This window comes from Enhydra lutris, unplaced genomic scaffold (genome assembly GCF_002288905.1).
Source record: "Enhydra lutris kenyoni isolate GAN:26980312 unplaced genomic scaffold, ASM228890v2 scaffoldscaffold26, whole genome shotgun sequence".
Classification (NCBI taxonomy): domain Eukaryota; kingdom Metazoa; phylum Chordata; class Mammalia; order Carnivora; family Mustelidae; genus Enhydra; species Enhydra lutris.
In genome coordinates, this window is record NW_019154110.1 from 22,000,340 (window position 1) to 22,027,874 (window position 27,535).

At 48.5% G+C, this 27,535-nt stretch overlaps 1 protein-coding gene across 1 annotated transcript in view; it reads left to right on the plus strand.

Moving 5' to 3' along the window:
* Positions 1–27,535, plus strand: part of LOC111151307 (family with sequence similarity 117 member A) — a 44,237-nt gene that overhangs the window by 351 nt on the left and 16,351 nt on the right. The window contains exon 2 of the mRNA XM_022509203.1: positions 25,964–26,133. Coding sequence (XP_022364911.1) covers positions 25,964–26,133 — 170 coding nt within the window. The remainder of the gene's footprint in view (positions 1–25,963; positions 26,134–27,535) is intronic.

Genomic DNA, 27,535 nt, shown 5'->3' on the forward strand with positions numbered 1-27,535 from the left:
GAGGGGAGGGATATGGCAGACGGAGGCTGGCTTTGGGGGCGTAACCGAAAAGTGGGCAGAGGTGTCGTGTGGGGGTGAGTGGAAGATGCAGGGGTGGCAGCGAGGTGTGAGGAAGGAGTGAGTGGCGCGTGATGGGGGCGCCCTGTGCTGGCTGGCTCTGGAGCGAGGAGCTGGTGGGCGCTGGAAGTCTGCACGGGGAGGGGGAGGGGCATGGAGGAGAGCCCCGTGGAGCCATGTGTTACTTCTCCAACTTGAGTTTGGCCCCGGCATCCCGCTCTACGGCTCTGGAGTTCATCCCCCTCAACCCCCCCGCCCCTTCACGTGCACTTCCCTATATTGCCACCTCCCGGAGCTGATTTCATTCCGAGCCGTTGGAATAAGTTAGTTTAACGGCTTTTACTATGGTACAAACGCTCTGCTCCGATTCCCTACATTCCTCTTGGTTGGCCCAGAAGTTGTATGTTCCCAGATCATTGACCTGCTTAATATGGCTGTCTCATTCCAGCCATCGTGTGCGTGTGTGTATACGGCCTGGGCAGTTTGCCCCCGGCCTTTCTCTCCTACCCCCACCCCGGGCTATTTAGTCTGGCATTGCCAGCCAACGTGGCAGTGGGGTGAGCGCTACAGTCAAGTACACTGGCAAATAACCCCACTTTCTGAACAGCCCTGAAACGGCTTCTTAATAGCAGCTTGCCGTGCTGGGTGTGGGGAAACGAGGGAGGAGCAAGATTAACCTTGCTTTCACACTCAAAGCTGCGATGGATCCCCTGCAAAGGCAGGCAGTGAGGAATGGGAAAAGGAACCTACTTGCATGAGGAGGTTGGCAGTAAGTTTAAAGTGAGGCGTGCATTTGATTCACACCAGATGTGAAAAAGATCATTGCACACTTCCAAAGCCTCAGAGCCTACCAAATGTACAATAGTCAGGGTCCCCACCTTCTAATGGTTAATGACATTGTCCACACCACAATTTCTCGAGCTTTTTTGTAATTACTAGGCTTCACTCCCTCCTGAAAGTATAGCTGCTAAAGTGCTTTTCTAGGTAGGAATGGGGTTAAGAGGGTCTCCGAGGTAGAAAGGCCAACTCTATCTGGACCTCGCTGTAAATGTTAACCTTGCATATCAGAATGCAGAAACTTGGTCAAATCTGGTAGCAAGGTGGTGACCAATTAGTCAAAGTATGCCTAGACTCTGGTGGTGGAGAGCAGAGCAATGCCCAGACTCATGCCTATCATGAGCTATAAAGCAAACCACAAGATTACAAACCTGTTGGTTTTGTTTGGATTTCCTTGGAGTCCAGGGAAGTTAGTAGTAACAGCAAGCACTAGAACCTTAGTCACTTTTAGTAGAAATCAACAGAAAGCCTGCCTATGCGATAGCTGGAAATCTATTTGCAGTCATATATTTTTTTTAAACAGTTTCATTTATTTATTTGACAGACACAGATCACAAGCTGGCAGAGAGGCAGACAGAGAGAGAGGAGGAAGCAGACTCCCCGCTGAGTAGAGAGCCCGATGCAGGGCTCCATCCCAGGATCCCGGGATCATGATGTGGGCCGAAGGCAGAGGCTTTAACCCACTGAGCCACCCAGGCACCCCTGCAGTCGTATTTTTTTAAAAAGATTTTATTTATTTATTTGACAAACAGAGATCACAAGTAGGCACAGAGGGAGGCAAAGAGAGAGGGGAAAGCAGGCTGCCCACGGAGCAGAGAGCCCGATGTGGGGCTCAAACCCAGGACTCTGGGATCATGACCTAAGCTGAAGGCAGAGGCTTTAACCCACTGAGCCACCCAGGTACCCCTAGCAGTCATATTTTAAGGGCAGTTATTTTATGTCTGCTATAGAACTGACATGAAAGGCACAAACACTGGTGGATGCTGTGGAATGGAGAAGAGTGTAGGTTTGGATAACTGGGTTCTTTACATGGCCTCTTCCTTTTTATAGGGCCAAGGTCCCGAAGATCCTAGTAAAAACCATAGGAAGCTAGAGTTCTGCGTAACTTGTTGGATGATTCAGGGCAAGTTGAGTGGTCTCTTGTGTATGAATTGGGCCGAGGGGTGATCCCTCCACCTTTTAGTATCCAAGAGGACTTAATGAGGTACTTACCTGGTGTATATTATCTATTATCTGTAGATTATCTATAGATTTTCAGTGAGTCAGGAGAGAGGAAAGATAGGAGGAAAGAGTGGTCTGAGCCTGTGGACTTCCTCCTGAGCACGCATTAAGGGAATGTACCTGGCCTTTGATTTGGGAGCACATCGGGTCGTCTATGCGTTAACTTTACTTCCTGTGTGTTCAGATTGTTCCCATTCCTTGCACTTGAGAAGTGGCAGAAGTGGTTTCCTCTAGGTCAGGGGCGTGCTTGTGATAGGAGGAAACGCCTTACGTTCATAAACCCTTAGAGAATCCTCCTGGCGTTGGGGGCCAGGATTCCTGAATTTCAATTCCAGGCTGTGCCATTTCCTAGGTGTGTGGCGTGGAAGAAGTTTCTTAACTTGTGTGCCTCCGTTTCCTCATCTGTTAGAATGTGAATCATAACTATATCCTGAGTTAACAGTTATAAAGTGCCGAGGCACCTAGAAGATGTCATCCGTGTTCACCGCTGCTTACATTGTTCCTCTTCTCTCCACCCCGCCAAGGTGAGAGAGCATTGTTGGCCAAAACCCATTGCCTTTCAGGCTTCAAAGAGCAAACCCATATTGGTCTGAAACCAGTACTGCAGGTTTCAGTATTTCAAGGCCTCCTCTTGCACTTGTATTCCCTCATCTTTTAAAATAAGCTTTTCTAATCAGGGCTCCAGACCCCAACTGTTGAAAGAGGCATGTGAGCTGGGACTGGGTTTCAGGGACAGTTAGGTGTTGTCACTGTTTCTTTCCCACCCCAAAGTGCCGAAGTGCTCTGGGCCATGCACTTACCTGTACCACATGCCCTGTTGTGTTCCTGACAAGATATGTTAGACCTTGTAAAAACAGGGTGATGATGTAAAGAACAGGATTTACCTTCTGTGGCCATTCATCCATGCGGGATGTCTTTATAAAGTGAGGAATGGCTTCATTTTTCTGAGCCTGGGCTAGGGGTGTGGAAGGCAAAAGAGAACAGCTAGAAAAATGAAGGTCAAGTCTAAGAAAGCTAAGACTCCCCCCATGGGGAATAGCAACCCAGCATACATTTATTACGGCAGTTCCCCCTTTAATTAAATTCTTGTTTGTGTCTTATGTCAGTTGGAGGCTAACTTTTATGTTCCTCCAGGATTGCTGATGGACAAAATGGGACTGGGAAAATTGTTCTGGGTTCTGGTTTTAACTATCCTGTCTAGTGTCTATGTCTCCATATCTCTAGAAAGAAGATAATGTTTAATTGAGCTTTACAAATTCCTCCCTAGTGGACCAGCCTCCCAGGGGTCAGCTGGGTCCTGGGGGAGCCCCATGTTGCCTCTGTACCTCCTCTGCACACCAGAACCTTCTTAAACCCAGGGTTGGCAGTTATGGCCTGCAGGCCAAATCTAGGCCTCTCCCTGCTTTTTTAATTAAGATTTTTTTTTTTAATTTTTAAAAAGATTTTTGTTTATTTATTTGACAGAGAGAGCACACAAGCAGGGGGAGCTGCAGGCAGAGGGAGAGGAGGAAGCAGGCTCCCTGCTGAGCAGAGAGCCTGATGCAGGGCGGGATCCCAGGACCCTGGGATTATCACCTGAGCCAAAGGCAGACACTTAACCGACTGAGCCACCCAGGCACCCTGTAAATAAAGATCTATTGAAACACAGCCATTCCCCTGCCTTTAGTATTGTCTGTGGCTGCTTATGCACGACAGTGACAGAGTTGAGTGGTTGTGAAAGAGACCAGAAGGCCCATAAAGCTTAAAATATTGACTACCATGGCACTTAACAGGAAAAGTTGGCCTACCCTTGTCTTAAACAATGTTCCTTCCCATCATTCCTATATACAGATGAGTTTCAGTGCGTGTGGCATAGACCTTCTCAGAATATTCTAAGGGGATAAAGAAAAGTAACAAGCCTGTATCCCCACTTCTGTTTTAGGTGAAAAGAGAAGTGGGGGGGTCATCAGCTTCCAGTCAGTTCTCAGTCTTTGTGGAGGATCAGCACATGTGAATGGAGGCTGCCTCCCTGCCTGCGCCCCCCCCATCGTCAGGTGGCATGTGTTCAGTAGACATAAACTAATTTGGATTTACATAAAAGCTTGACTGTTAGGCAAATGTGCACCCTCTCCCCTCATAACCCTTCCCAAACCACCCACAACTGCAGTGAACACATTTCAGATCAGTTGGAAATGGCTTTAGGTTTATGTCCTCTTTGGGATTTTTCTCGCTACCTTTTATTTTTCTAAACAGATCACTGACAGCTGGCAGTAGTCTTAAAATACTGGCTTCCCTGTAGGGATGTAGGATGGGTTTATTTCAAACACGCATTCGGTTCTCCAGGATGGCCGATTCAGTGAATATAAGGCAGCATTGTTATTAGCAGTGCTATTGGTAATTATTAAACTCCTTTCCTTGCAATGCTTTGAAAACTTAGTCCTTGGGGGATGGGTGTTTAGATAGGTCCGGAACCTCATAAAGGAGGTCCCTTATTAGGGACCTTGAGAAAAAGCCCTCCTCAAGTCATCGTCCTCCTGGACTTGGGAGCTAGAAGCTGTCCCAACTTCTCAATGCCAAGAACCCATCTTGCTATGATGAAGCCTGGGAGTGCATTTAAAAACCTTTAAGAGCTACTACTGTCCTTGAATGCTCTGTAATGGAGGCAGTCTCTGTTTGGGAAGCACTGGACATTGCTTAGCCTGATGTTGCTAGCTTGCTTTTGATAGCTTTGCTCGCCCTAGACACACGTGGTCCCCAGGAGGTACTGTTGAAATCTGTCTTAAAGCTTATCACCAGGGACGGCATCCTTTTCATTTGAGTTCCAAAGTACCTAAGTGCTTTATCCCGTCGATATCTAAAAGAGCACGGGTCTGTGTGTTCTTCTGTGTTTCGGATAGCAAAGGATTGTAGAGATGGGAAACTCTCCACTCATGTAACATAGAGCTGGGATATTTTAAACCATTTGAGGTCAGTGGAGGAGGGGTGAGAACAAAAGTGGGTGTGGTGGTAAGAGGACATCATTCTCTCTGATTCCAAATATAGATGGATCTCCAGAAGATTTGGGGCAGGATTGCAAAACTTCCAGTTACGGTGGCCATGTGAGTGTTGCCAAAGTGGTTGGTGGGCTTTAATGGCAGAGAACACTTTACTCATAGTTTTTGGCTAATTTATACTGAATGGTATGATGGGCACCCACGCCACACTGTTCTTTGTTCTTGTTCTTTTTTTAATTACAGCATTATGTTAGTTTCAGTTGTACAGCATAAGGACTTAACAGTTCTGTACATTACTCAGTGTATCCCTCGATCTTCATGGAACTGTTAGAAATCAAGCGTCCTCAGGGGCGCCTGGCTGGCTCAGTCAGAGCATGCAACTGATTCTCCAGGTTGTGAGTTCGAGCCCCACGTTGGGAGTAGAGATTACTTTAAAAAAAAAAAAAAAAAAAGAAAAGAAATCAAGCATTCTCCTCTGGATTTTTATACGTCTCACATAGAGCCTTTGTGCCGTAAGGATTCACACTTTAGGGTGTGACACGTTCTGGAGGCAGGTCTGGTTTTGAAACCTCACTGACACTATAGCATTTATCAGTGCTATGTGACATCAAGCTCCAGTGCTTTCCTAGTCTTGCCTGGGCTTACCCTCACTCTGTAGGCAGTTTGGAGCCCTTTGAAGGGGCTGCAAGGGGAAACCTTGTGTTTCCTTTCCAGTTCAGGATGGAGGTGGGTGCCCACCAGCATGTTCATTGAGTGGGAATGGGCAGTCTCTTCCTGGGTTAGTAAGTTGTTTTTTTTTTTTTTTTTAAGATATTTTATTTTATTTTTTAAAGATTTTATTTATTTATTTGAGAGAGAGACCGTGAGAGAGAACATGAGCGAGGAGAAGGTCAGAGAGAGAAGCAGACTCCCCGTGGAGCTGGGAGCCCGATGCCGGACTCGATCCTGAGACTCTGGGATCTTGACCTGAGCCGGCGTCCCAAGATTTTTTCTTTTTTTATTAGGGAGAGAGAGAGCACAAGTCAGGGGGAGAGGCAGGCAGAGGGAGAGGGAGAAGCAGCCTCCCCTGCTCAGCAGGGGAAGCCCCATATGGGACTCTATCCCAGGATTCCAGGATCATGACCCCGAGCCGAAGGCAGTGGCTTAACCAACTGAGCCACCCAGGCGCCCCCTGGGTTAGTAAGTTTTAACACCACTTTGGGCATAGAAGAGGGGCTGGGAAGAGTGGAAACACAAAAGATGAGTGAGAAACCTGGTCCTCACCCCCGCTGCGCCCCGGCTGAGGGCTGATTTGAGTCTTCATAGAGGGCTGCGCTATTTGCTTTGCAGGGTTATGAATTAACCAAACACCAGCCGAATCTATTCACATTGTTAGGTCAAAAACAAATCCTGATCTCTGAGAGAGAAAAGAGTTTGGGATTCTATTTGAAGTTCTAAATTATCCGTGCACCAGTTCCTCTCCAGCAGTGTGGAGCTTGTGAAGGGGCCGTTGTTCTTGGGAACAGCTGGATGGAGGGAGTTTCTCTACAGCTGGCTGCCCACACTCCGGCCTCCAGCTCAGGGTCCCCACCAAACCTCCTGGTTTGGAAGACTTTTCCTGGCACTTGGCTCTCCTCCTCCGCGCTTTTTCCTCAGGGTCACTACAAAGTTGCATGCTCAGCTGAGAGCCATTTAAATGTTTATCCTCAGGCCCGAATAAGCCTCAGTGGACTTCTACTGTGTCAGAAAACCACAACCAGCCAAGGGTGGCTTTAATGAACTTAAAAGAAGGCTATCGAAGTATTTCATAATAGGGAATCTTTTAGCACCAGCCCTTGGGGAACCTGGAATTGAAGTTGGGGCTCTGGACACCTCCCATATGCCCTGCTCGTGCGCCCCAGCTGGCTGATGTTGGGGATGGATGGAGAGCCTTGGGCTCAGCAGTGACTGTGCACAAGCAGTTTCTGCTTCCAGCTCCTTAATAAAATGGGTGGAGGTTGGAGAAGGCCTGGGAAGATTCCTCTGAGGGCTTTGGTTGATCTGAAGCAGTAGGCCTTTGATCAAGGATGGTAGAGTTTTCTCTGAGGCTGCCTGGATGTGGCTTCTTAGAATATCTGATTTGGCAGGGCAGAGCTGTAAGTCTGGGATGCCTCTTCTCAGACCCTGAGCTCCCCAGCTTATGAACAAGTGTGGCTTTTCGAGGTGGAGAGAACTATGCCAATACGCATAGGTTTAGTCCCTCCCCAGCTCTGTTACCTGAATCCCCTGTCATCTGATCCTCAGTGAAAACATGCAGGGGAGCGGTCTCACCTCCTTAAGAGAGAAAGGAGGATAAACATAGGACTCCCCAAAGCAAATGACTAACACATCCACAAGTGGATAAAATTTAATTCAAGCTGGAGGAGGCATAGAATAAAGGAATATTTATTCTTTTTGTGTTAGGTAGGGTTAATTGGAGAATTAACCGGGATATTTCCAGTAAGCTTTTTTTTTTTTTTTTTAAATTGGCCAGTGTGTTTTTCTCCCTAAGGTTAAATGAGATTTTGACTTCTTCTCTTCCCTTCCCTTTCAAAAGTGGCGTATTGGTGTGGCCCTGTCTGGTCAACCGTATTTCTTCACATTCTCAGCTCTCTTTAGTCTCTTCAGCCCGTGCTGCAAATTGTGTGCCTGCCTTTTTAAAAGGTAGGCACCTCATGTTTCAAGTTCAAGTGCAATGGAACTCACCCTGCAGCTTGAACAGATTTGAGTGTTTTTGCAGAGGGAGGGCCAGGGCAGATGGGGAGTGTTGTGCTCAATAAATACTTGTTGGATTGAGTTGCTGGAAAGGCAGCAGGGGTGGGGAGAGCGAGCCACACTTCCCCCAGTCTCCCTTGAGATGGTTTTTCCCACTTCTGGTCCCCACACACTGTGCTCCCTTTATAATACCCCTCTCTGCAGCTACTTCCAAGGCAACCCCCCCCCCACCCCACCAAAGTGTTAGTCTTCTCTCTCTCTTTAAATCACTGGTCTCCTATTCATCCTGGTCATTGGGCCTGAAGCCCAGCTGGTGGCAAAGACGTGGCATTTCCATGGATGTCATTGCTAGGCCTGTAGGTTCCCTTCCCCTCGCACTTAAAGCCAGAGGGGTGAGCTTGGGCAGTTGGTTACCAGGTTGATCCGTGGAAACAGCCAACACCTAGGATTTTGTTAGGATTTTATTAAAAAAAAGCCAGACTCCCTGGCTTTAGGCTTAGAAGTGGATATGGGTGACAGGCCAAGGAAAGCAAGACGAATACTGAGTTTCCTTTCACTCCAGGTAGATTTACAACAAATTCCTAGTAGGGCTAATGTATAGGAAAGGGAAGCAGAAAAACGAAATCTGCATCAGTGACTTTTCTAGGCTAGGGAACAGAACTGTCTATGGGCCCTAGGGGGGGCTTCAGGCTTCATCCAGAGGTGTGATCAGGCTGGAAGCCCCCTTTTCCAAGCCAGGCACCATCCTGTTTCACCTTCTTTCCCTACACCGTCCCCCCCCCAACCTTCCCTCCCCCCAGCAAGTTGGGAAATGCTGGAAAGAGATGCTTATTAGCATTCCCCACCCCCTGAACACATAACACTGTCATCCATGGGGCCCACGTTGTCCTGTTGTTCGGGTTGCCAACCATGGACCTGGTAGCTTAGTCAGGTGGTTTTCTGAACCTGCCCAGCTGGGGGTAACTTGGAACAGAGTAAAACTGCAGTTGAGAAGAAGGAAAGAGCTCTTCTCTTACCTTGCCCTCTCTTCTCCTCTTCCCTGCCCCACACACTACCTTCCCTTTAACAAGTTTTCTGTGCTCGGTGCGCGTTTGATCTGTTTGATCGCCCACATCGCTTTGAGAGAACCACCACTGATAACACGTGCACTCCCTGCCCCACACCTGCAAGCTGGCGCGGCCTCCGTTTAGGGATTGTCTTTGTAACTCATACCCATCAGATAGGACATGCCAGGGCTGAGGGTGGGGGCTAGATGCCATTTGGCGAGCCCAAGGGGATGCAGCCGGAGAGCTGTCGCAGGATTACGTGGTCCGGGGCAGAGATTGGGAAGACGGCAGTGTGAGTCATGCCCGAGTGGTGCGTGCGCTCCTGACTGCCCAGAGTAGCACCTGGGCTTTTTGTTACTGGGACCACAGTCCTCGGTAGCTGTGCGTTCACGGGAGAAGGCAAAAACAGTTGCTTCAGTGGAAAGAAAGAGCTTGGGAATCCCAACAAATTGTTGTACTTTTCAGGGAAGTTGAGCATATAGATAACTTTCGTTTTAACAGTGTGTTCCATTCATTTAGCTCTTTGTGGCTCCTGGTGGGAACTCTGGAATGTTTCTCATTTATCCTCCTGACACGCAGCTGCAGGTGGCACGAACTTGTTTTTGCAGAGAAGTTACATGAGGCCTAGGAAGGAAGTGACTTGCCCAAGACCATGTGATTCTAGAGCCCTTTTGCTCCCAATCCTGGAGCTCTTCCCACACATGCAGGGCGAGTCCGTTGTGAATGGGCTCCCGAGCTGGCATTGTCTGTGTGCCGGCCCAGCACACGCCCAGCCCGTGTTTCCCTTCTGCTCGCATGCCTGGATCCCAGGAGCAAAAAATCATCTGTTCAGTTGACCAAAAGAAAATTGGAAAGGCAGATGGGCAGCAGCGAAGTCTGTTGTTCCTTCAGCGCCCCGTAAGTGACTGTTCTCTTGGTGTGGCTAATTGGAAGGTGACGGTTGTTACATTAAATGTGTGACACGGTGGTGGCCCTTGAGTACCTCCCACCAGATTTGAGATATGCAGTTTCCAGGTGGAATGAGAAGCTAACCCCAGGGACAGATAGACCCAAGGAGGCAGGCAGGGTTTTCCTGCTTTTAAGGGGGAGTAGCCATGGTCATGGTTACTGGGCTTGGGGCCGTGTCAGGAAGATAACGCCAAGATGGAACTTATAGGAAGGGGTGTCGCTCTTCTACGTGGAACCCCAAAGAGCACCTGGGGATAAATGTGGGTGGCGCATTCCTCTGACGGGGGTAGGTTCAGGTGGCATATCATCTTGATGTCAGCTTAGTCTTCCATGTAAGGAACCTGTGGTGCAAATCACCCCCACCCTCCCTGCCACACTCTGTTTTGAGTATGCCCCCTCTTCCTAGCTTTAGGTTAAGTGGAAGTGGAATCACTGTGATACATGGTAATGCCTTAATGAGACAAGCGTGTGCCCAGTAGAGGGGACTAGCGGGGACTTAAACTTGAGAGGAGGCTCCATCTAGGGACTTGGTATCATGGGGAATTGCTTGGCCTGCTTCACAGAGATTACCTAGCTCTCCTGAGAGGATTCCAGGCAGCTCTTACCCACTTACCTCTCTTACGAAATCAGGCTCTGTATAGAATTCTTGAAAGTCCTGGTAACCATAGCTTATGCGCATCCTTTCTTTGCCTGTGACCTCTCCGCTTCATCAGGTAAAATCCCGTTAAACGAACGTTATAAAAAAACAATTCTGTATAATAAAGCTATTTCCATGGTTCGTATCAATGCTTTGTTGGTTTTGTTTTGTTTGTGGCTTTTGTTGTTTAAAGAGAAGAGTAACTAACTTCTTCTGTATCAAGTACTTTTTCTGGTCCCTGTCCATGTGATGGTCCATTCCTAAGCCAGGGCCCCCAGCACTAGCCATCTGCCTTGGTGGCAGGGAGGAGGGAGAGGAGCATTGGAGCCATCACCAAGTAGCAAGGTCCCCCCTCTGTTTGCATTTCATCTCAAACCTCCCACCGTCTGGTACATCTTTGTTTTCCAATGGAACACCACACAAAACCCAACAAAGGATGTAGGAGCGTGTGTTTATCTGAATGTGAATGTGTGTGAGTGTGAGTCTTGAGCATGAGTGAGCATGTAGGTGCCGAGTGTGAGCATGTGTGTGAAAAAGTACATGTGAGAGAAAGCCAGTGACAAAGCAGGTGGGACAAATGTTTGCCCGATGGCGAATCTGGGTAAAGGTTATATGGGTGTCCCATGTACCGCTCTTGTTCTCGTATCTGGAAGTTGGAAATTACTTCCAAATAAAAAGTTTAAGAAATGAGTACATGCTAGACTAACTTGATGGTGCCAGGCGTTCTTGAGAGTGTGAGTTCTCTTCTCTTCCTCTTATAAACATCTCTTACTCTTCCCATGTAACAGACAACAAAACTGAAGCCCAGAGAAGTCAAGTGACCTGAGTTCACGTAGCACCCCGGGGCGGAGGCGGGATTTGGCCCAGGTACTGACCACTGTGGCAGGTCACCCCTCAGGAGACTAGACTGCTACTTGCCCGGACTCCCTGAGCCGGACCTGGGGGTGGGGGGTGTCCAGTGCCAGGAACGATCGGGTACCTGCTGCGGTGTGCCCATGCCCCCAGTAGGGGGTCAGCAGGCATGCCCCAGTCTGCCAAAGTGTGCCGAGCGCACACAGGATGTCCCGGTACCTTCTGGGGACAGCTGCTTCCTTATCCTAAGAAACGCTCTTACTCTGCTGTTCACTCAACTCTCTACGCTTCTGCAAGAGCACAAGATGAGAACCCTCTTGTTCCAGAACCACGGAGTTCTTCTAGTTCTTCTAGTTCGAGCTTTTACGAGATGGATGGGTTAAAAGCAGTCGGGTTTGGCATGGAGAGCAAGGCCAGAGTGTGGACCCCGGGCCAGAGAGCTTTCTCGGCCGCGCACCTGTCCGTCTGTGGAGGTACAGGAGCCTGAGGGAGGACGTTTATGTGGTTTCTTGTGGCAGATCTTACCAAGGGGTTGGGAGTTACAGCTTCATCCACAGAGGGAGGACTCGCTGTCAGTCAGGGAAAACTGCTAACCGCAGGGCCCAGGGAGGGATCTGATGGTCCTGCTACGCTGGCGGCGGAAAGAGAGGTTCAAACACGGCTGTTTGTTTCCTGGCCCCTGTTGTCTAACACCAAACCACATGGCCTCCATCTCTCTGTGCTGGAAGGCACTTAAATCGTTCCTGACAGTTTCGCTTACTGATACTTCCCCCCAGCTTCCAGAATTAGGGTTGAGCGAGAGTCTGACTCTGCTTCTTAATAAAACAGTTTTGGGAATCTTCAGTTTTAGCATGTGTCCTTTATCTGCAGTGCCTTCCTAGAGCCATGAGGCTGTGGTTAAGTTGGCTTCAAAGGATTTTTTTTCCCCATGGGCTCCAGCCAGTTACGTGAAAGAGACCCGTAAGCATTTACTGTATTATTACCCCTGCTTACATATACTGAGATCACTTGTCTTTAGGCAGTTATCCTGTTTCAGGCTGTCGCCTCAATTCTCTGATTCTTCCTGGTTCTGTTCTGCCCCAGCGTAAGTGCTGGGTGGATGTCATCTAGGGGCAGAACAGGGTGCAGCAGGATGAGGAAAGGCTGCCCGCCTGATTCCTGATGACTCGTGTGCAGCATGGAGGTGTGCAGATGGCCAGAGCCACCTTTTTTTTTTTTTTTTAAGATTTTATTTATTTATTTGACAGACAGAGATCACAGGTAGGCAGAGAGGCAGGCAGAGAGAGAGGAAGGGAAGCAAGCTCTCCGCCGAGCAGAGAGCCCGATGCGGGGCTTGATCTCAGGACCCTGGGATCACGACCTGAGTCGAAAGGCAGAGGCTTTAACCCACTGAGCTACCCAGGTGCTCTGCAGAGCCATCTTAAGACGGGACGGCTTTGCATTCTGGTTCTTAGACGTATAGGTAGGCTGGATGTCTTGGTGATGAACATCCCGCACTGTTTGCCTGGATCGAATTCTCCTTTGTTTCAGGAGGCTCAGCCTTTTCTTTGCCTGACTTACAAAAGAAGACTGGTACTGTTAAGCCCTTGATTAAGAGCAGACACAAAGCCCTTTGGGTACTTTGTGGAGGGAGTGTAACTTACCCTCTAGTGATGGGTGTTGTCCTGTCTGCCTCTGCCCCCGCAAGCACATGGAGAGAGGTGACCTGACCAGCGTCCTTCTGCTCTGAAGTCCACCGTGGTCTTGGGTGTGCACTGATGGTAGGAAAAACCTTCCCAATGTCATGCCTTTTGAGGCTGTTTCTGGAGGGGAACCATCTGATCGTACTTTTCAGAAGAGGTTTACCCTGGAGGCACCGCATAACCTTTGAGCCTCCCTTAAGAGATCGGAACAACTGGCAAGACCAGGGCTGCCACGAAGGGACTGTCCCGGAATGTTGCCTGGCATGCTATGGGGTTTTTCCACTGGTGGGGTGAAGGCTCAGGAATTTGCCTGGGATTTGAGGTGAGGCTGGGTCAGGTACGGGATGTCGGAGGCCAGATGGGATGGAGCGGACTTGGATGTCTCTCCCCGTTGCAGCCGGGGACACAGTAGAACCTGCAGAAGGAGATGGGAGATAACCAGAGAAGGCTTTCTGCAAGTGGGGCAGCATGGTCCACACAGCTTTGTAAGGCGGCCAGGGCTGGGCAGAGTGACCCTAATAGGATTTTAGACCCTGAAGGCAAAGCAGATGCTGTGACTATAACTTCCTGGTCCTGAATAATTGAGCAACTGCTTCTCATGGAGCCCCTCTCCCCAGCCCTCAGTCCCAAGCAAGATGAACCTGAGTCATTGTTCAGAGCAAAGAGCCTGACAGGTTCCAACCTAGTGAGGTGTAGCCAGTGAGCCAACCCACCCTCTGAGCTCTGATGTCTGCTTGCCCAGTCATGTGATCAGCCCTTCTGCCTGTGGCTAGCCACAGGTAAATTGAGTGCTGTTTATACCCTCCTGCTTGGTCTGAGAGCCCACGGCACAGCTGTCTGATCAGCCTAGGTAAGGCAAATCTCCTTTTGAATTTGTGCCTCCCCCACCTTCCCACTGAACTTATCTCACCCCAGATAATAGCCCTGAGCTTTCCATTAAGCAGAAATGGCCATCTCTTGTTTACCCTATAATGAGAGTTGGGGAATTCTAGAACTAGAGGAGGCTCAGACTCCTCTGCTGTACTTCCCTGCCTTCCCGGGGGGACTACTGAGCCATCTGGGGGGGCATGTCATTCTCACTCCCCAGAGCTGTTCAGGGAGGACTCTGTGTAGTTGTCTTCCTCATCTGACTGGGATCAGCGAGAAGGTCTTCCTTTCATCTAGCTGAGTTCTCTCCTAACTGAAGTCTCTGATCTTCCCTTCATTTTTACATCCATACAGAAGACTGATAAATTCTAAGTCCTTCACCATTCCCTGCGACCTACCTACCTACGTTCCTGTCAGCCATGTTTACCCATCTTCCGTGAGCTCTCACTGCTTTCTGCATTCCTGTGGCCAATGAATGCCCAGTGCTAACTTTGCCAGGCAGAGCCGAGGCTCTGTCCAGTCCCAGCTGTGTTTCTGGACCTGCAGGAGCCCTTTCATTCTGCCCACAGTCTTGTGGTCTTGGTCTTGCTACCGGGATCTTGTCACCTTTCTTAATTTAACATCGCCTCCTTCATTCGGTATCTTTATTCTACCTTGTCCTGATTTACATCTTTCAATTCCTGGCCTCAGATTAAGCTTCATTCAGGGTTTCGTTTCTTCCTGCCTACCTTCCCTCTCCCCAAATTAGAAGTCCAGAGCAGTGACTCAGTTGAATTTGACTACAAATTCTATGACTACAACTTGCCAAGATCCAAACGCTAAATCCTTGCTGAGGAGTGAACTGAATTTCCATCCTTCCAAATTAAGCTGGTTCCTTCCCCCCCCTCCACAACTTTATTTTGGAAGAAATTCAAACCTACAGAAAAGTTATAAGCACGGTGCATACCCATTTATCTTTCACCTAGACTCACCGATAACTTTTTGTTGCATTTGTCAAATCTCTTTTCTCTCCTTCTGGGGATTACATATGTGTGTGTCTAGACTTATATATGCGTCTATATGTGTGTTTTGTTTATTTGTTTTGAACTGTTTGAAAATAAATTGCACATGTCATGACACTTTTTGCCCTTAGCCATAATGGTATCTGCTGAGAGTAAGGGCATTCTTCTACATAATCATGGTAACATTATTACCCTAACGAAATTATCTGTAATCCCATATCATCTAGTATCCAGTCCATTTTCAAATTGCCCCTTTGATTGCTCTTGTTTGTTTGTTTGTTTGTTGTTTATTTTTTAAGGTTTTGTTTGTTTGTTTGTTTTGTTTTTTTTAGCAATCTCAACACCCAACGTGGGTCTGGAGCTTACAACCCCAAGATCAGGAGTCGCATGCTCTACTGATTGAGCCGGTCAGGTGCCCCTTGTTTTTGCCTTTGAGCCAGAATCCAGTAAAGACTCTCGTTTGGTTATATCTTTTTATTTTTATTTATTTATTTTTTAAAGATTTTACTTATTTGAGAGCATGAGAGAGCACAAGCAGGGGGAGCTGCAGGCAGAAGAAGAGGAGGAAGCAGGTTCCTTGCCGAGCAGAGAGCCCCACATGGGGCTCAATCCCAGGACCCTGAGATCATGACCGGAGCTGAAGGCAGCCTCTTCACCGACTGAGCCACCCAGATGCCCCGGTTATGTCTTTTTAAAAAGTTTATCAGGAATTCCCCTTCCACTCGTGTTTTTGGTTTTTGGTTTTCAAGGACTTTGAAAAGCATGAACCAGTTCTGCCTTCTAGCTCTCCCACATTCTGGATTTTTCTGGCTGTTTTTTTCATGGTGGCATTTAGCTTGTTCTTCTACTCCTGTATTCCCTGTAACTAGAAAGTTAGGTCTGGGGCCTGATTGGGTTCTGGTAAAACACTCCTGGCAAGAACATTTCATGGGTGAAGTTGGGTACTTTATATCACTTTAGGAGGTATATTAGGTCAGAGTGTCCTTTAAGAGTAATGGCTAAACTTGATCACATGAGGTGGTGACCACCAGCAGATTTCCCACTGTAAAAATACATTCTTCTTTTGATAAATGGTTTTTGGTATTTTGGCGTTTATTTAAATATTTTGTTCCCTGTAGTGTTTCTCCCAGCGGCTTGGCACCCACTGGTGGCTCTTCCTGGCTAAGAGATTACTTTGAGAGTTGCAATAAGGCTAGTTCTGAATTAGCACTAATGGACATGAGTATGGACATGAGAAGTTCAAAAGAGGAATAAATTTATTTTATGGAAGTCATAGGTTGGGGGGAAGGCAACAAAACAGGTTCAATCAAATTCTGTCAAAGACTAGGTGTTTTGTATGACTTGGTATTGATACTAAATTGAGTAATAGTTGCTTATACATATATTGCTATCTGGCAGTTTCCTTCAGGTCAGGGGAAAGCAGGCTGGATGGAGCTAAAAATAAGCATAAATTTTTTGACTATTTGGGAGTTAGCTGTAATTCTGTTCTCCTTTTCTTTCTTTCATGCAGTTTCCGCTCTCCTCACTAGAAGAGGAATCTCTCGTTTTTTTAATTGTCTTCTCCCCCTTGACTCACCCAAGATGCCCAGTGGGTAAAACAGGATTCCTGAGACCCAGGTATGATCACCCTGGTTCCTAGCAAGGGAAAGGACTAGAACCCTTCCAGCCCGTGGACTAGTTCCTGAACCAAAGCAGCCAGGTGGTCGTGACAGTTGAGTCTGACAGTGGAACACAGGGGTGGGGATCCGATTGTCACAAGTCTTCTGAGGAAGAAAGATCTGTATCACAGGCCTCTACTGTGACCCCTTGGAGGCTCTCCCTTCTCTTCCATAGATGAGTTCATGAGTGTGTAGGATGCGCGCTGTTAGAGTAGGAATCCGCAAGTTTCAATCACAGCTGTCCTCTCATGGGTTTTTTTGTTTTTTTTTTAAGATTTTATTTATGTATTTGACAGAGATCACAAGTAGGCAGAGAGGCAGGCAGAGAGAGAGTGGGGGAAGCAGACTCCCTGCTGAGCAGAGAACCCGATGCGGGGCTGGATCCCAGGACCCTGAGATCATGACCTGAGCTGAAGGCAGAGGCTTTAACCCACTGAGCCACCCAGGCGCCCCTCTCACGGGGTTTATTAACGAACCTCCTTGATCTCTGTTTCTGCCTCTCCCTCACTTATCTTCCAAGACTACCTGAGGGCTGGCTGGATGCCGTGATTTCTTCTTGCCTTGATAGGAATCAGACTGTTGTGAGAAGTGGAGATCCTCAAGGGTTTATGCCTGTCCTCTGAGTTTAGAGATTGGTCACTCCCAAATAACCATCAGTGGGGACTTTTTTTTTTTTTTTAAGATGGAGAGGGCCAGGCTATGTGCTATTTCTGTTCTTCTTGCAGAGGCCAAGGAACGGCTCTCAAAGGAAAGCCTGCTCCAATCAGTAACTGCTAGTATTTTGTTTTGTTTTAAATATGTTGAAATCCTACAGAACTCTTCAGAGAATTCAGATAAAAGGTGAAGAGTTCACACCACTTCCTTCTCTTCTAACTGCAGCTTCTTGAGAATCGAACAACCGTCTACAGAAATGCTGTCTGTTCCTTATCCATGCGCGTGCGCACACACTTGGGATCGCCCTTTTCCCTCCCTGCTGATACAGACTCAGTGTTCTTTCTTTCTTTCTGCACAGTGACCTCTCTAGATGGGTTTCTCCTGGCCCTTCTCTTCAGCTTCCCATAGATGTGGTCCGCGTGCTGGGAAGTCAGACACAGAGCCCAGAAAGGCTTTCGCATGAGCTGCACCCTTAACTGTGGAATTAGTCATTAATTCAGGGCCCGGCTGGGTTCGTTTTCCATGCGTATACAACTATCATCTTCTCTCTTTAGAGAAGCCTCCTTGGTCAGGGAAATGCGACGTCCCTCTTCTTTCCTTCTTTCTTTTTAACTCTCGTTTCTGTAGCTGCTTCTCCCTGCTGTGGCTGAAGTGAGCTCTCTCCTTGGTGTTGAGAGCGCTCGGAGCCCCAGGTGTAATTTTCCCAGCTGGGGATGGATGGGGTCTCCTTGGGCTTTCCAAGGAGGGCTTCTTACTCTTGTACCGTCATTAAGTGGGGATTTCAGTTTGACCACAACTTCCCTCCCGAACCCACACGTCCCTGAGTTAAGTGGTTCAGTGGCTCTGGATCACACATCGCTCAGATGATTGCCTGCAGTGTTTAATCCCAACACAGGACTGAAATGGAAAGAGAATCCCTGTCAAGCTGCTGGAAGGAACTTCCCCTACTTACTGCCAATCTGTTATTGGGGGAATGTTTAGAAATTCTGATGCCCTGGTTTACTTTGTTCCTCTCCAGATTGACATATCCCCTCTCCCTCCTGGCCCCCAGCAGAAGTACTGTATCATAGCTGGGGTTGGGGGGTGGGGTGGACAGGGCAGGGCCTGCTCCCTCGATGGCCAGCCTTGTGCCCAGCCTCCGCTTCCTAGGCTGCCCTGCTGCTGCCTACTCCTCTTTTCCAAAGGAAGATCCGTGATGGAAATAAGCAGATGGCAGAAAAACACATATAATAGGATCTCATTTTATTAAAAAGACACACGTACATGTGTGCATGGGGAGAGACCAGGAAGGATGTGGACAGGCCGCAATCTCAGGGCCGGGGATAGGCCCTGTTTTTATTTTTCTCTTCTTGCTCATCTGCATTTTCTTATTTCCTCCAGCATAGGTAAAGCTTCTGGTACCGCAAGCTATCTCTAAGAGGAGAGGTGGAAGGCTGGTGCTAATAATGCTTCAGAGCCCCCACAGCAGGAGAAAGTGACTCGTACCTCCTTTGTTAGACCAGCTAACTGTTGAGTTTGGGCCACGCATATGAGCTCATTGGCTGTCCTTCTTGGGTATTTTGGGTGGGGGAGAGTAGCCTCGTCTCATTTCCCAGGTTTCTATTTTGCTTCAGAGGTGGTAACAGGAGTGACATCGCCCCCCAACTGGGACCCTGTGGCCAGCGGCTGCTTTCTCCCTGTGAGCTGCCAAACCTTCACCCCACGCTCTGTCTCTGGCCAAGCTGAGAAAGGCAGCCCCAGAAGCCTCACTTCCTGCCTTGTCTGCTGCCTTCCCCTGACCCCCTCCTGCCCTTCTCCTGAGTGCTGTCATCCTCCTCCTCTGGGTTCCTGGGGCAGGGATTTGCTGGCGTGGTCCGGCCTGAGCCAGGGACTGGAGGGAGGCGCAGAGAGAGTTTGCTAGTCCTTCTGAAGTGTCATTTGCTGGGGGGGGTGGGGGAGGATTTGTGTCTGGTAGCCTGGCCCCTAGGGATCGCAGCGGCCTCGAGCACTTCACCTTCGCCTGCAGCGGTGTCAGCAGTGGTTGTAGACGGGCTCGGTGTGGGCACTCAGAAGTCCCGCCGGAGGAATCAGTCGGTCCCTGGTTGTGCGCCGGGCCCCTCTTGGCCGCTTTTGGTCCAGTGTCTGGTCTGCTCTTTGCTTTGTGCTGGTGGACTCCTCCCCCAAAGCACAGACACCTGACCGCTGGCTGTCTGCACTGAGAGCCCCTGTCCCCGCAGCCTTACACATGGCAGCAGTTGGGAAACAGAAGCGGGTGGCTCTGGAAGATAGCACCCAAGGCGTCTTATCTCCGGTGTGTGCTGTTTTGTTTTGTTTTTTTCCATTTGCTGTTGCCCAAGAACCCCAGCATCCGCCGCTGCTCCGCTGCCTGGTGAAATGGCCTGGCCCCGTGCCAGGGTGCTTCGCCAGGTGGTTGGGCTGTGGAGGCGGCTGCATGCGATGGGCCGATAAAACCCCACCGCGCCGTAAACAGGACACTCCACCCTCCCGCAGGCACCCAGCCGGGGCCCCCGCAGCCTGCTGCTTTGTCATGGCCTGGCACGATCTGGGCGTCCCTACTCAGACAGGGGAGCCGATGGTCCTCTTACCCCTCCGCCCCCGTTTCCCAAATCCGAGAGAGGGGTACTTTCCAGAAATGAAACCAGTTCAGCTTCCAACCACAAACAGCCGTTGTGACTTCTCAACGCTTCTTCGTTGACCATAATCACACAACGGCGGGGCAGAACCCAGTCCCCAGATCTTTCTGGTATATTCCATGAGGGAGAAGCCCACAAGCTCCTGTTTGAACTACGCTCACTTGTGAGATTTCTTTGAGGACATTCCCCACAGAGTTAGGGCCCCCATGGGCAGCACGGGCACACGGAGGCAGCCTCTCCACCAGTTCCTCAAGGCGGTGTCCGTGCTGGGGTAGGCTGTCACTCCGTCCATGTGCCCCAAGGGACAGTGTGGCTGGAACTCATTCTGTGCATCTTTTCTGGGCTGAATCCTTTTCTAAGTTCCTTTACCTGACCTTGTATCCTAAAGAATTGTGGAGGAGGGAGGGTTTAAGTGATGTTAACTGGTTTGACATAAGCTTTCTAGCGAAGACTTCAAGCAGCTTTGCCTCTCACCCTCTGTTCTTGAGAGCATTGCTAGGAAGCACCGTAGGCTGGGCATGAGCTCCCACTTGCCAGATGGGAGAGAAGGCCTGGGGGGGTTGGGTGGTGTTGGCTGCAATCCCATCTGGAGGAAGGTCAGAAGTGGGTCCTTTTGGAGCCTTGGTCAGAAGTGGGTCCCTCGGGGCGCCTGGGTGGCTCAGTGGGTTAAAGCCTCTGCCTTCGGCTCAGGTCATGATCCCAGGTTCCTGGGATCGAGCCCCGCATCGGGCTCTCTGCTCAGTAGGGAGCCTGCTTCCTCCTCTCTCTCTTCCTGCCTCTCTGCCTACTTGTGATCTCTGTCTGTCCAATAAATAAATAAAATCTTTAAGAAGTGGGTCCCTCACATCTGACCTCTTGGGGACCACACTGCTCACACTCCACTGTCGCCCCTTGGAGGATGGCACAAGACCCGTCACTGTCTGATTCTAGCTTTGGTTTGTGTTGTACTTGGGGGGAACTTGACACATGGGTTTAGCCCTTCATTGGTTTCAGCGCCCAAATCAGCAGGTGCTCACCAAACTACTTAGGATGAGGTTTCTGAAGTAAGTGGTGAGTTTTCGTTTCCTATCAAAATTGAATTTTTCAAAAATTGCCCCCCTCATTTTCTGGGCATGAAGGAAACATGGCATTTTAACTCTCTTCAGAGGTGTTAGGACTGCCAAGAATTGGGGGCTGGGGAGGGGAAGTGGGGACTTGCTGAGGTGTCTTGAGACAGAAGGTGATTCTGTCACCTTGTGACTGGTAGGAGCTATGCCAGTGGTAGGATGTGGTCACCCTAGAAATAAGGCTGAGGCCCAGCTGCCTCCTTGAAGGAAAAGAAACTGAGGCAAGACCTCCAGGTTTGACTTGGATGCAGTGAGGTCCTTGCAGGTCTGGCAGAGAGAAGGGCATCAGGGGTCACTGGTCCTGGATTGGTGTCCTCCATTTCTCTCCATTCCTATCTCCCACTCCCATGTTGTTTTCTTCCCTTTTTTGTGTGTTTCTTTCTTCGTGTGTGTGTGTGGTGGGGGGGGGGTTGGTATATGGAAGAGCAAGTCAGGACCCATGACACCCTCAGAGTCTTTGTGAATCACTTTGGTCAAAGGTAGCCAGAAAGCATGTAGAGTTGACCAGAGTGGGTGGTTGGATTCTCAACCACATATTCTAGGATTCTGAGTTCTGCCTTACCCCAGGGGTACTGTGAATATGGTCCCATCTCTGATTGCCACCCTTAAGCTTGGATTCCTACTGTAGCTCACGAGTAGGGTGGATTATGAGGGGTAGTGTGAACAGTTATCAAATGGGTGTGCTTTAAATTATCCCTGGGAGATCATAGAATGCCAAGGTTTCAAAAACTTCAAAAAAAAAGAAAAAAAGAAAGAAAAAGAAAAACCCAACCAACCTGAAAAACAGAAAGTCAGTACAGACACCTGGATAATGGCTGCCATCAAAAGACTCCCTTCCCCAAAAAGGTGCTCTAAAGACGGTCCTTCCGGCCGGTGTCTAGGCAGGTGTCTCCTGCAACCTCAGAGAGTGTTTCTGATGCTGAAGGGCCAGGAGCCCAAATGGGGTGATTGGGGAGGAAGGAGACTTGGGTTTAGGTGTCGGACTGCCTCAGACCTCATGGGCAACCGAGTCCGGTATGAGACTGGCCCACTCTGGGCCTCGGTTCCCTTACAGTCCCCGCCCACCCCCCAGCCCCTTTTGGGGCTGATGGGAGAGTAAAGACCCAGAAAGGACTTTGCAGATGGGGTGAAATTTAGAAGTTCACTGTAGATACCAAAGAGCCCTCATGGTCTCGGTAAAAGAAAAATCTCCATGAGGCTTTTGTAGCAGTTTCTGGGGGAAGGCTGGGTGAGGCTGTTCCCAGAGATTCCCTCCTCACTGTTTTCCCTGCCTAGGAGTCCTGGCCCTCTTCCACACAGCAATGAAGCGGCTGTCAGGATCACCACATTCTGGCCTTTATGCCAGCCTCTTCCTCACCTGCTTCCCACCTGCCTCTCTGCGGCTCTATCACATGATCCCATAAACTCACTTTCTGGGGCTGCCGCCCGCCTCATCCCTAGGCTCTCCTAAGACAGTTTTGGAGGCCCACAGGACAGCGGTGTTGTGTCTGACCAGCATGCGTCAAAACCTCCCCAAAATATCTGGATTGCCACCTTTTATTTATTTATTTAAAAGATTTTATTTATTTGACAGAGATTACAAGTAGGCAGAGAGGCAGGAAGAGAGAGAGGAAGGGAAGCAGGCTCCCTGCTGAGCAGAGAGCCTGATGCGGGGCTCAATCCCAGGACCCTGGGACCATGACCTGAGCTGAAGGCAAAGGCTTTAACCCACTGAGCCACTCAGGCGCCCCTGGATTGCCACCTTTTAATCTTAAACCTAGGATGGGAGAAAGAGTGGCTGACAGCAAATGGGGGACGTGAAGTTGGGACTTGAACCCAGCATGCCTGTCACTGACTGACTGGGTGACAAGGCCCAAGGAGGAGAAGAGAGAGGCCAGGCCTTCCTGAGCCAGAGAAAGAAAGAGACAAGCAGCCCTGGGGGCTTTATTCATGGGGAGGGGGTTGAGCATGGATGCGCAAGGCAGACAGACTTCAAATCCCTGATCTGATTAGAGTAGATTCCCTTGTAGTAACGGTTTTTTTTATTTTATATGAAAACTTAGGCATCTGCCAGTCACCAGCCCTGTGTTCTCGGCACTGTGTGGGGTACAAAGATAAATTAGAGACAGTCCTTGGCTACAGGTTGTTTATTATCTCGGAGTTAAAATACCCATAATCCAAGAGAGAGGATTCTAGGTACTAAATGAGTACAAAGTGCTGGGGGAAATCAGAAAATTCTTCCAGGGAATCCAGCAGGCTTTGTGGAGGTGGAGACAATTAGGCTGGCCCGGACACATGGGGCAGATCCCAACTCTGGCCACCTGTGCAAAACGTCAGAGGGGGGGAAGGCACAGGTCATGGTGGGAAATGGTGCATTGTACAGCTTGTTCAGGACACAGAGACCTTGAGGAGGAGTGAAATGTACAGGAAAGGTAAGTGGGACCAGGACATAAGGCCTTTGGCTACTGTCTTCGAAAACGAAAATGAACTTTTGAAGAGTTTTAACAGAAATGTTAAAGATCTTTTAAAAGGATATCTTGCAGGCCAGTATGTACTATTTGGAAAAGTGTTTATGGTATAAGGTGAAAACATATTACAAAACAATATGTACAGCATGATCCCATTTTTTATTTAAAGCACACAGCAGTCCAGCAGACAAAGGTGTATCTCATAGCATTGCGGGGCTTATCTCTGGGTATTGAGAGTTGAGGTTTTTCTTTTTGTTTGTATATTTCCTGACTTTTTTGCAGTTCACACTTACTACTATTGCAGTGTGTCATTTTCTTCTGTTTTTTTTTTTAAGATTTTATTTATTTATTTGACAGACGGAGATCACAAGTAGGCAGAGAGGCAGGCAGAGAGAGAGAGGAGGAAGCAGGCTCCTTGCTGAGCAGGGATCCTGATGCGGGGCTTGATCCCAGGACCCTGGGATCATGACCTGAGCCAAAGGCAGAGGCTTTAACCCACTGAGCCATCCAGGCGCCCCATTTTCTTCTGTTTTAAATGAACACATATGATAGCTGAGGGAGAGGACTCAGAAATATGCCAGGAATTAGAAAAAACAGCCTGAAAGTTATACAGGCAGTAACATTTGTGATGTCCAGATTGTGGGCAGGGAGACCCTTCAAATGCCCAATAATATGGGAGTGGCTAAGCAGGCAACTGTATACCAACCTAGTGGAATATTATGTAGTCATTGGAAATGGCAAATAAGTAGATTGTTGATACTTGGAAGTGGGTATATGAAATGGGTAGAACAAAGCAGAATGTAATGTATATTTCACGTTGATTTCAACTATGTCAAAATGTGTATAAGTAGGTAAACAGATTTAGAGAATATACAGTATGGTTAGCATCTCCTTCTCTATCATGGTAAATGCTTAACATAAATTTTACCATTTAACCATTTCAAGTTCATTATTCAGTGGCATTAAGTATGTTCACGATATTGTGCAAACCTCCCTACCATCCATTTCCAGAACATTATCATCATGCCAAGCAGAAACTCTGTGCCCATGAAAACTCTGCATTCCCTTTACTCCCTAAATCCCTGGTAACCACTATTCTACTTTCTGCCCCTATGCTTTCTAGAAGTGGAATCATACAGTATTTGTCCTTTTGTGACTGTCTTATTTCACTTAGTATAATGTTTTGAAGCTTCGTTGTATTGTAGAATGAGTCCGAATTTCATCCCCCTTTGAGACTAATGGCCCATCGCATGTATACACCACAGTTGGTTTAGCCATTCACCCATTGATGGACATCGGGTTGCTTCTACTTGGTTGTCAAGAATGGCGCTGCTATGAACATGAGTGACCAAGACCCTGCTTTCAGTTCTTTTGTATGTTTACCTAGAAGTGCAATCACTGGATCATATGGTAATTTTATGTTTTAACTTTTTGAGGACCTGCCAACCTGTTGGTGTGTTTTTAATATAAAGCTCTTCAAGTTTATTTATACCTACGATCCCTAGTTCCTTTTGCTCTGCTTAATGGACACACAAATTATCAAGGGATTGCTACAGATGTGAAAACGTTTTGCTCTGTGGAAAGGAAAGCCTTTATAGATCTTAAGATAGTAGAATTTTTTTTAAGGTTTTTTAAAAAATTTATTCATTTGAGAGAGATACAGATACAGAGAGAGCTCAAGCAGGGGGAGAGGGAGAAGCAGACTCCCCGCTGAGCTGGGACCCACCCCTCTCCCCGGACATGGGGCTTGATCCCAGGACCTGGAAATCATGACTGAGCCAAAGGCAGACAGACGCTTAACCGTCTGAGCCCCCCAGGCACCCCAAGATAGAATGTTCTGAATGTGGCTATGGAAAGCAGGGTCAACCCAGATGATTGAAACTTAACAGATGATTCCGGAACCCTTAGATTTTATCAGCAGCCTCAGTTTTTACCATCTCCCAAAAAGCTTTAACCAAGGTAAAATTTAAATGGATGGATTTATAATTGCTTTATTTTTGTCCAATTTAGCCAGAAGAGGGGAGACAGAGGAGGGAACCAAAAGACTGATTTTCCTAAGCTAGATTCCTCCATCCCGGATGGTTGAAAGGAGTTCTGTTGTTCTCTTTGTCTCAGTCACCTAGGTTCCCTGAGCTAACCAGTCATGAAGGACGTGTGAAGAGTTCTTCAGTTAATTGGGTTGAATTTGTGCAGTCCTCAGGAGCTCCGCAGTGGGTGCCGGAGAGAGGCAGGGCAGAGGATAAAAGGTTGTTTTTGGGCCCCTTAGAGTTCCCTCATTAATGATGGGAAACAGTCCTGCCCTCGGGAACTTTGAGACTTAGGAGTTCAGGGCTCCTGGTCCTTTAGGAACAGGAGAAAGAAGACATGTATAAAATCACCCCTTTTCTGAAGTAAAATGATGTAAATTGTTTCCAGTGATAAAGACCAGCTGGTTAAGTCAGGATAGCTCCGGTCAGACTGTATTTGCTTAGATTTGGCCTAGAAAAGGCCTCTTCAAATAACCTTTTAGGATGGAGGTGGATACAAGTGAAGACATGGCCGTCAGGTGAGGCTTTCCTAGGAGACAGAGGATTGGTTACTCGTCTCCTTCCTCCATGCTGACGTCAAGGTGTGCGGGCTGTGCTCTCTTCCAGCCAGCGTCCCATGCTCCGTGGCCCCAGAAAAGTCAGTGTGTAGGCCTCAGCCGCCCCAGGTCCGGCGTACATTCTCCCTGGACACCATCCTCAGCTCCTACCTTCTGGGCCAGTGGCCACGAGATGCCGATGGGGCCTTCACCTGCTGTACCAATGACAAGGCCACCCAGGTAATGACGTGTTCTCCTAAGGGGACAGGGATGGGGGGCGGGGGCTGGCTCAGGAGGCCTTTGGTCTACTTACCAACTCTCAGTCACTGACATGATCTGTCCTGGGTTTTGGCTGTAAGTCTTTACCATGTGGCTTCTCAGCATCTGATGCTTACCAGCTCAGTTTTGTCTGTAAACCTACCGTGAAAACGAGCTTGCATCCCACCTGGCTGGTGGAAAAGAGAAGTCAGTCTGGGTTTCCCAGTCCGGCTTTGAGTATTTGTGTGTGGGTAAGCAAGAGTTGACTTTGGAATCTCTTCTAGGTTTTCAAAAATGAGCTTTACCTTTCTAAAATTAAGCAGGCCAACATTTCAACCGAGTTTGCGTTCCCCAGACAACTGGGAAAGGGGGCCAGAAAGTGTCTGGAACTGGGATAGATTCCCCTGGAGCAGTAGGAGTGGAAAGCTCTCAGATTGTGAAGACTCTAGCCCTAGCCAGCAGCCCACTGGAGTCCAGTGGGACTGTTTAAGTCCTTTGGAGCCCAGGTCCTCTCTGTCAGTATTTTTCTTCCTGGTGGTCTTTTCAATAAGAATCCTGAACTTTGAAGGAAACTCTGCGGGTCACCTGGCCCCTTGGCCAGTTTTCGAATAAGATAGTGTTCACCTGAGCAAGGGGTCATCTCCTATGTAAAATTATAAAAGATAGTTCTTTTTTTTTTTTTTTTTTTAAAGATTTATTTATTTATTTGAGAGAGAGGGAGAGAGTGCACATGCAGGGGTGGGGAGGGGCAGAGGGAGAGAGAGAATTCCAAGCAGACTCCCTGCTGAGCCCAGAGTCCAGCTGGGGCTGGATCTCATGACCCTGAGATCACGACCTGAGCAGAATCAAGAGTTGGACTCTCAGCTAACTGACTGAGCCACCCAGGCACCCCATACAAAGATACTTCTTAATCTGATTCAGGACTTCACCATTCTTAGCAGTTGAATCCAGTCTTTTCCCTTTTGACACATAAACCCATTCCTCTTTGACTTCAGAACAAACGACTTGTTCTCAGGAAAGATGAAACAGGGTGGGTAGCATGGGGCCTCAGAAGCAGGCCCGCATCCTGGGGGTCCTGGGCAAGTCAGCTCTTTGCAAGCTGGGAGTGTGTACCCGCTCGGCTTGCTCGCAGGTGGGGTGCCAGTCCAGCATGAAAGTGTTTCGTTCCCTCACAACCCCCTGCCTCTTCTGTGCACATCCCGTTGGTCCCTTGCTTTTATTTATTATTTTTTTTTAGTAAGCTCCATTTTCAAAGGTTGCTAGTGAACGTCTGAATGCCCAGTACTGTTCTCGGCATGTTGGAATGAAGGATAAGGAAATGAGAACAAGATTTGGCCTCTGTGAGTCTGGATGCCAGTTCCATGAAGGCCAGTGAACAGACAGC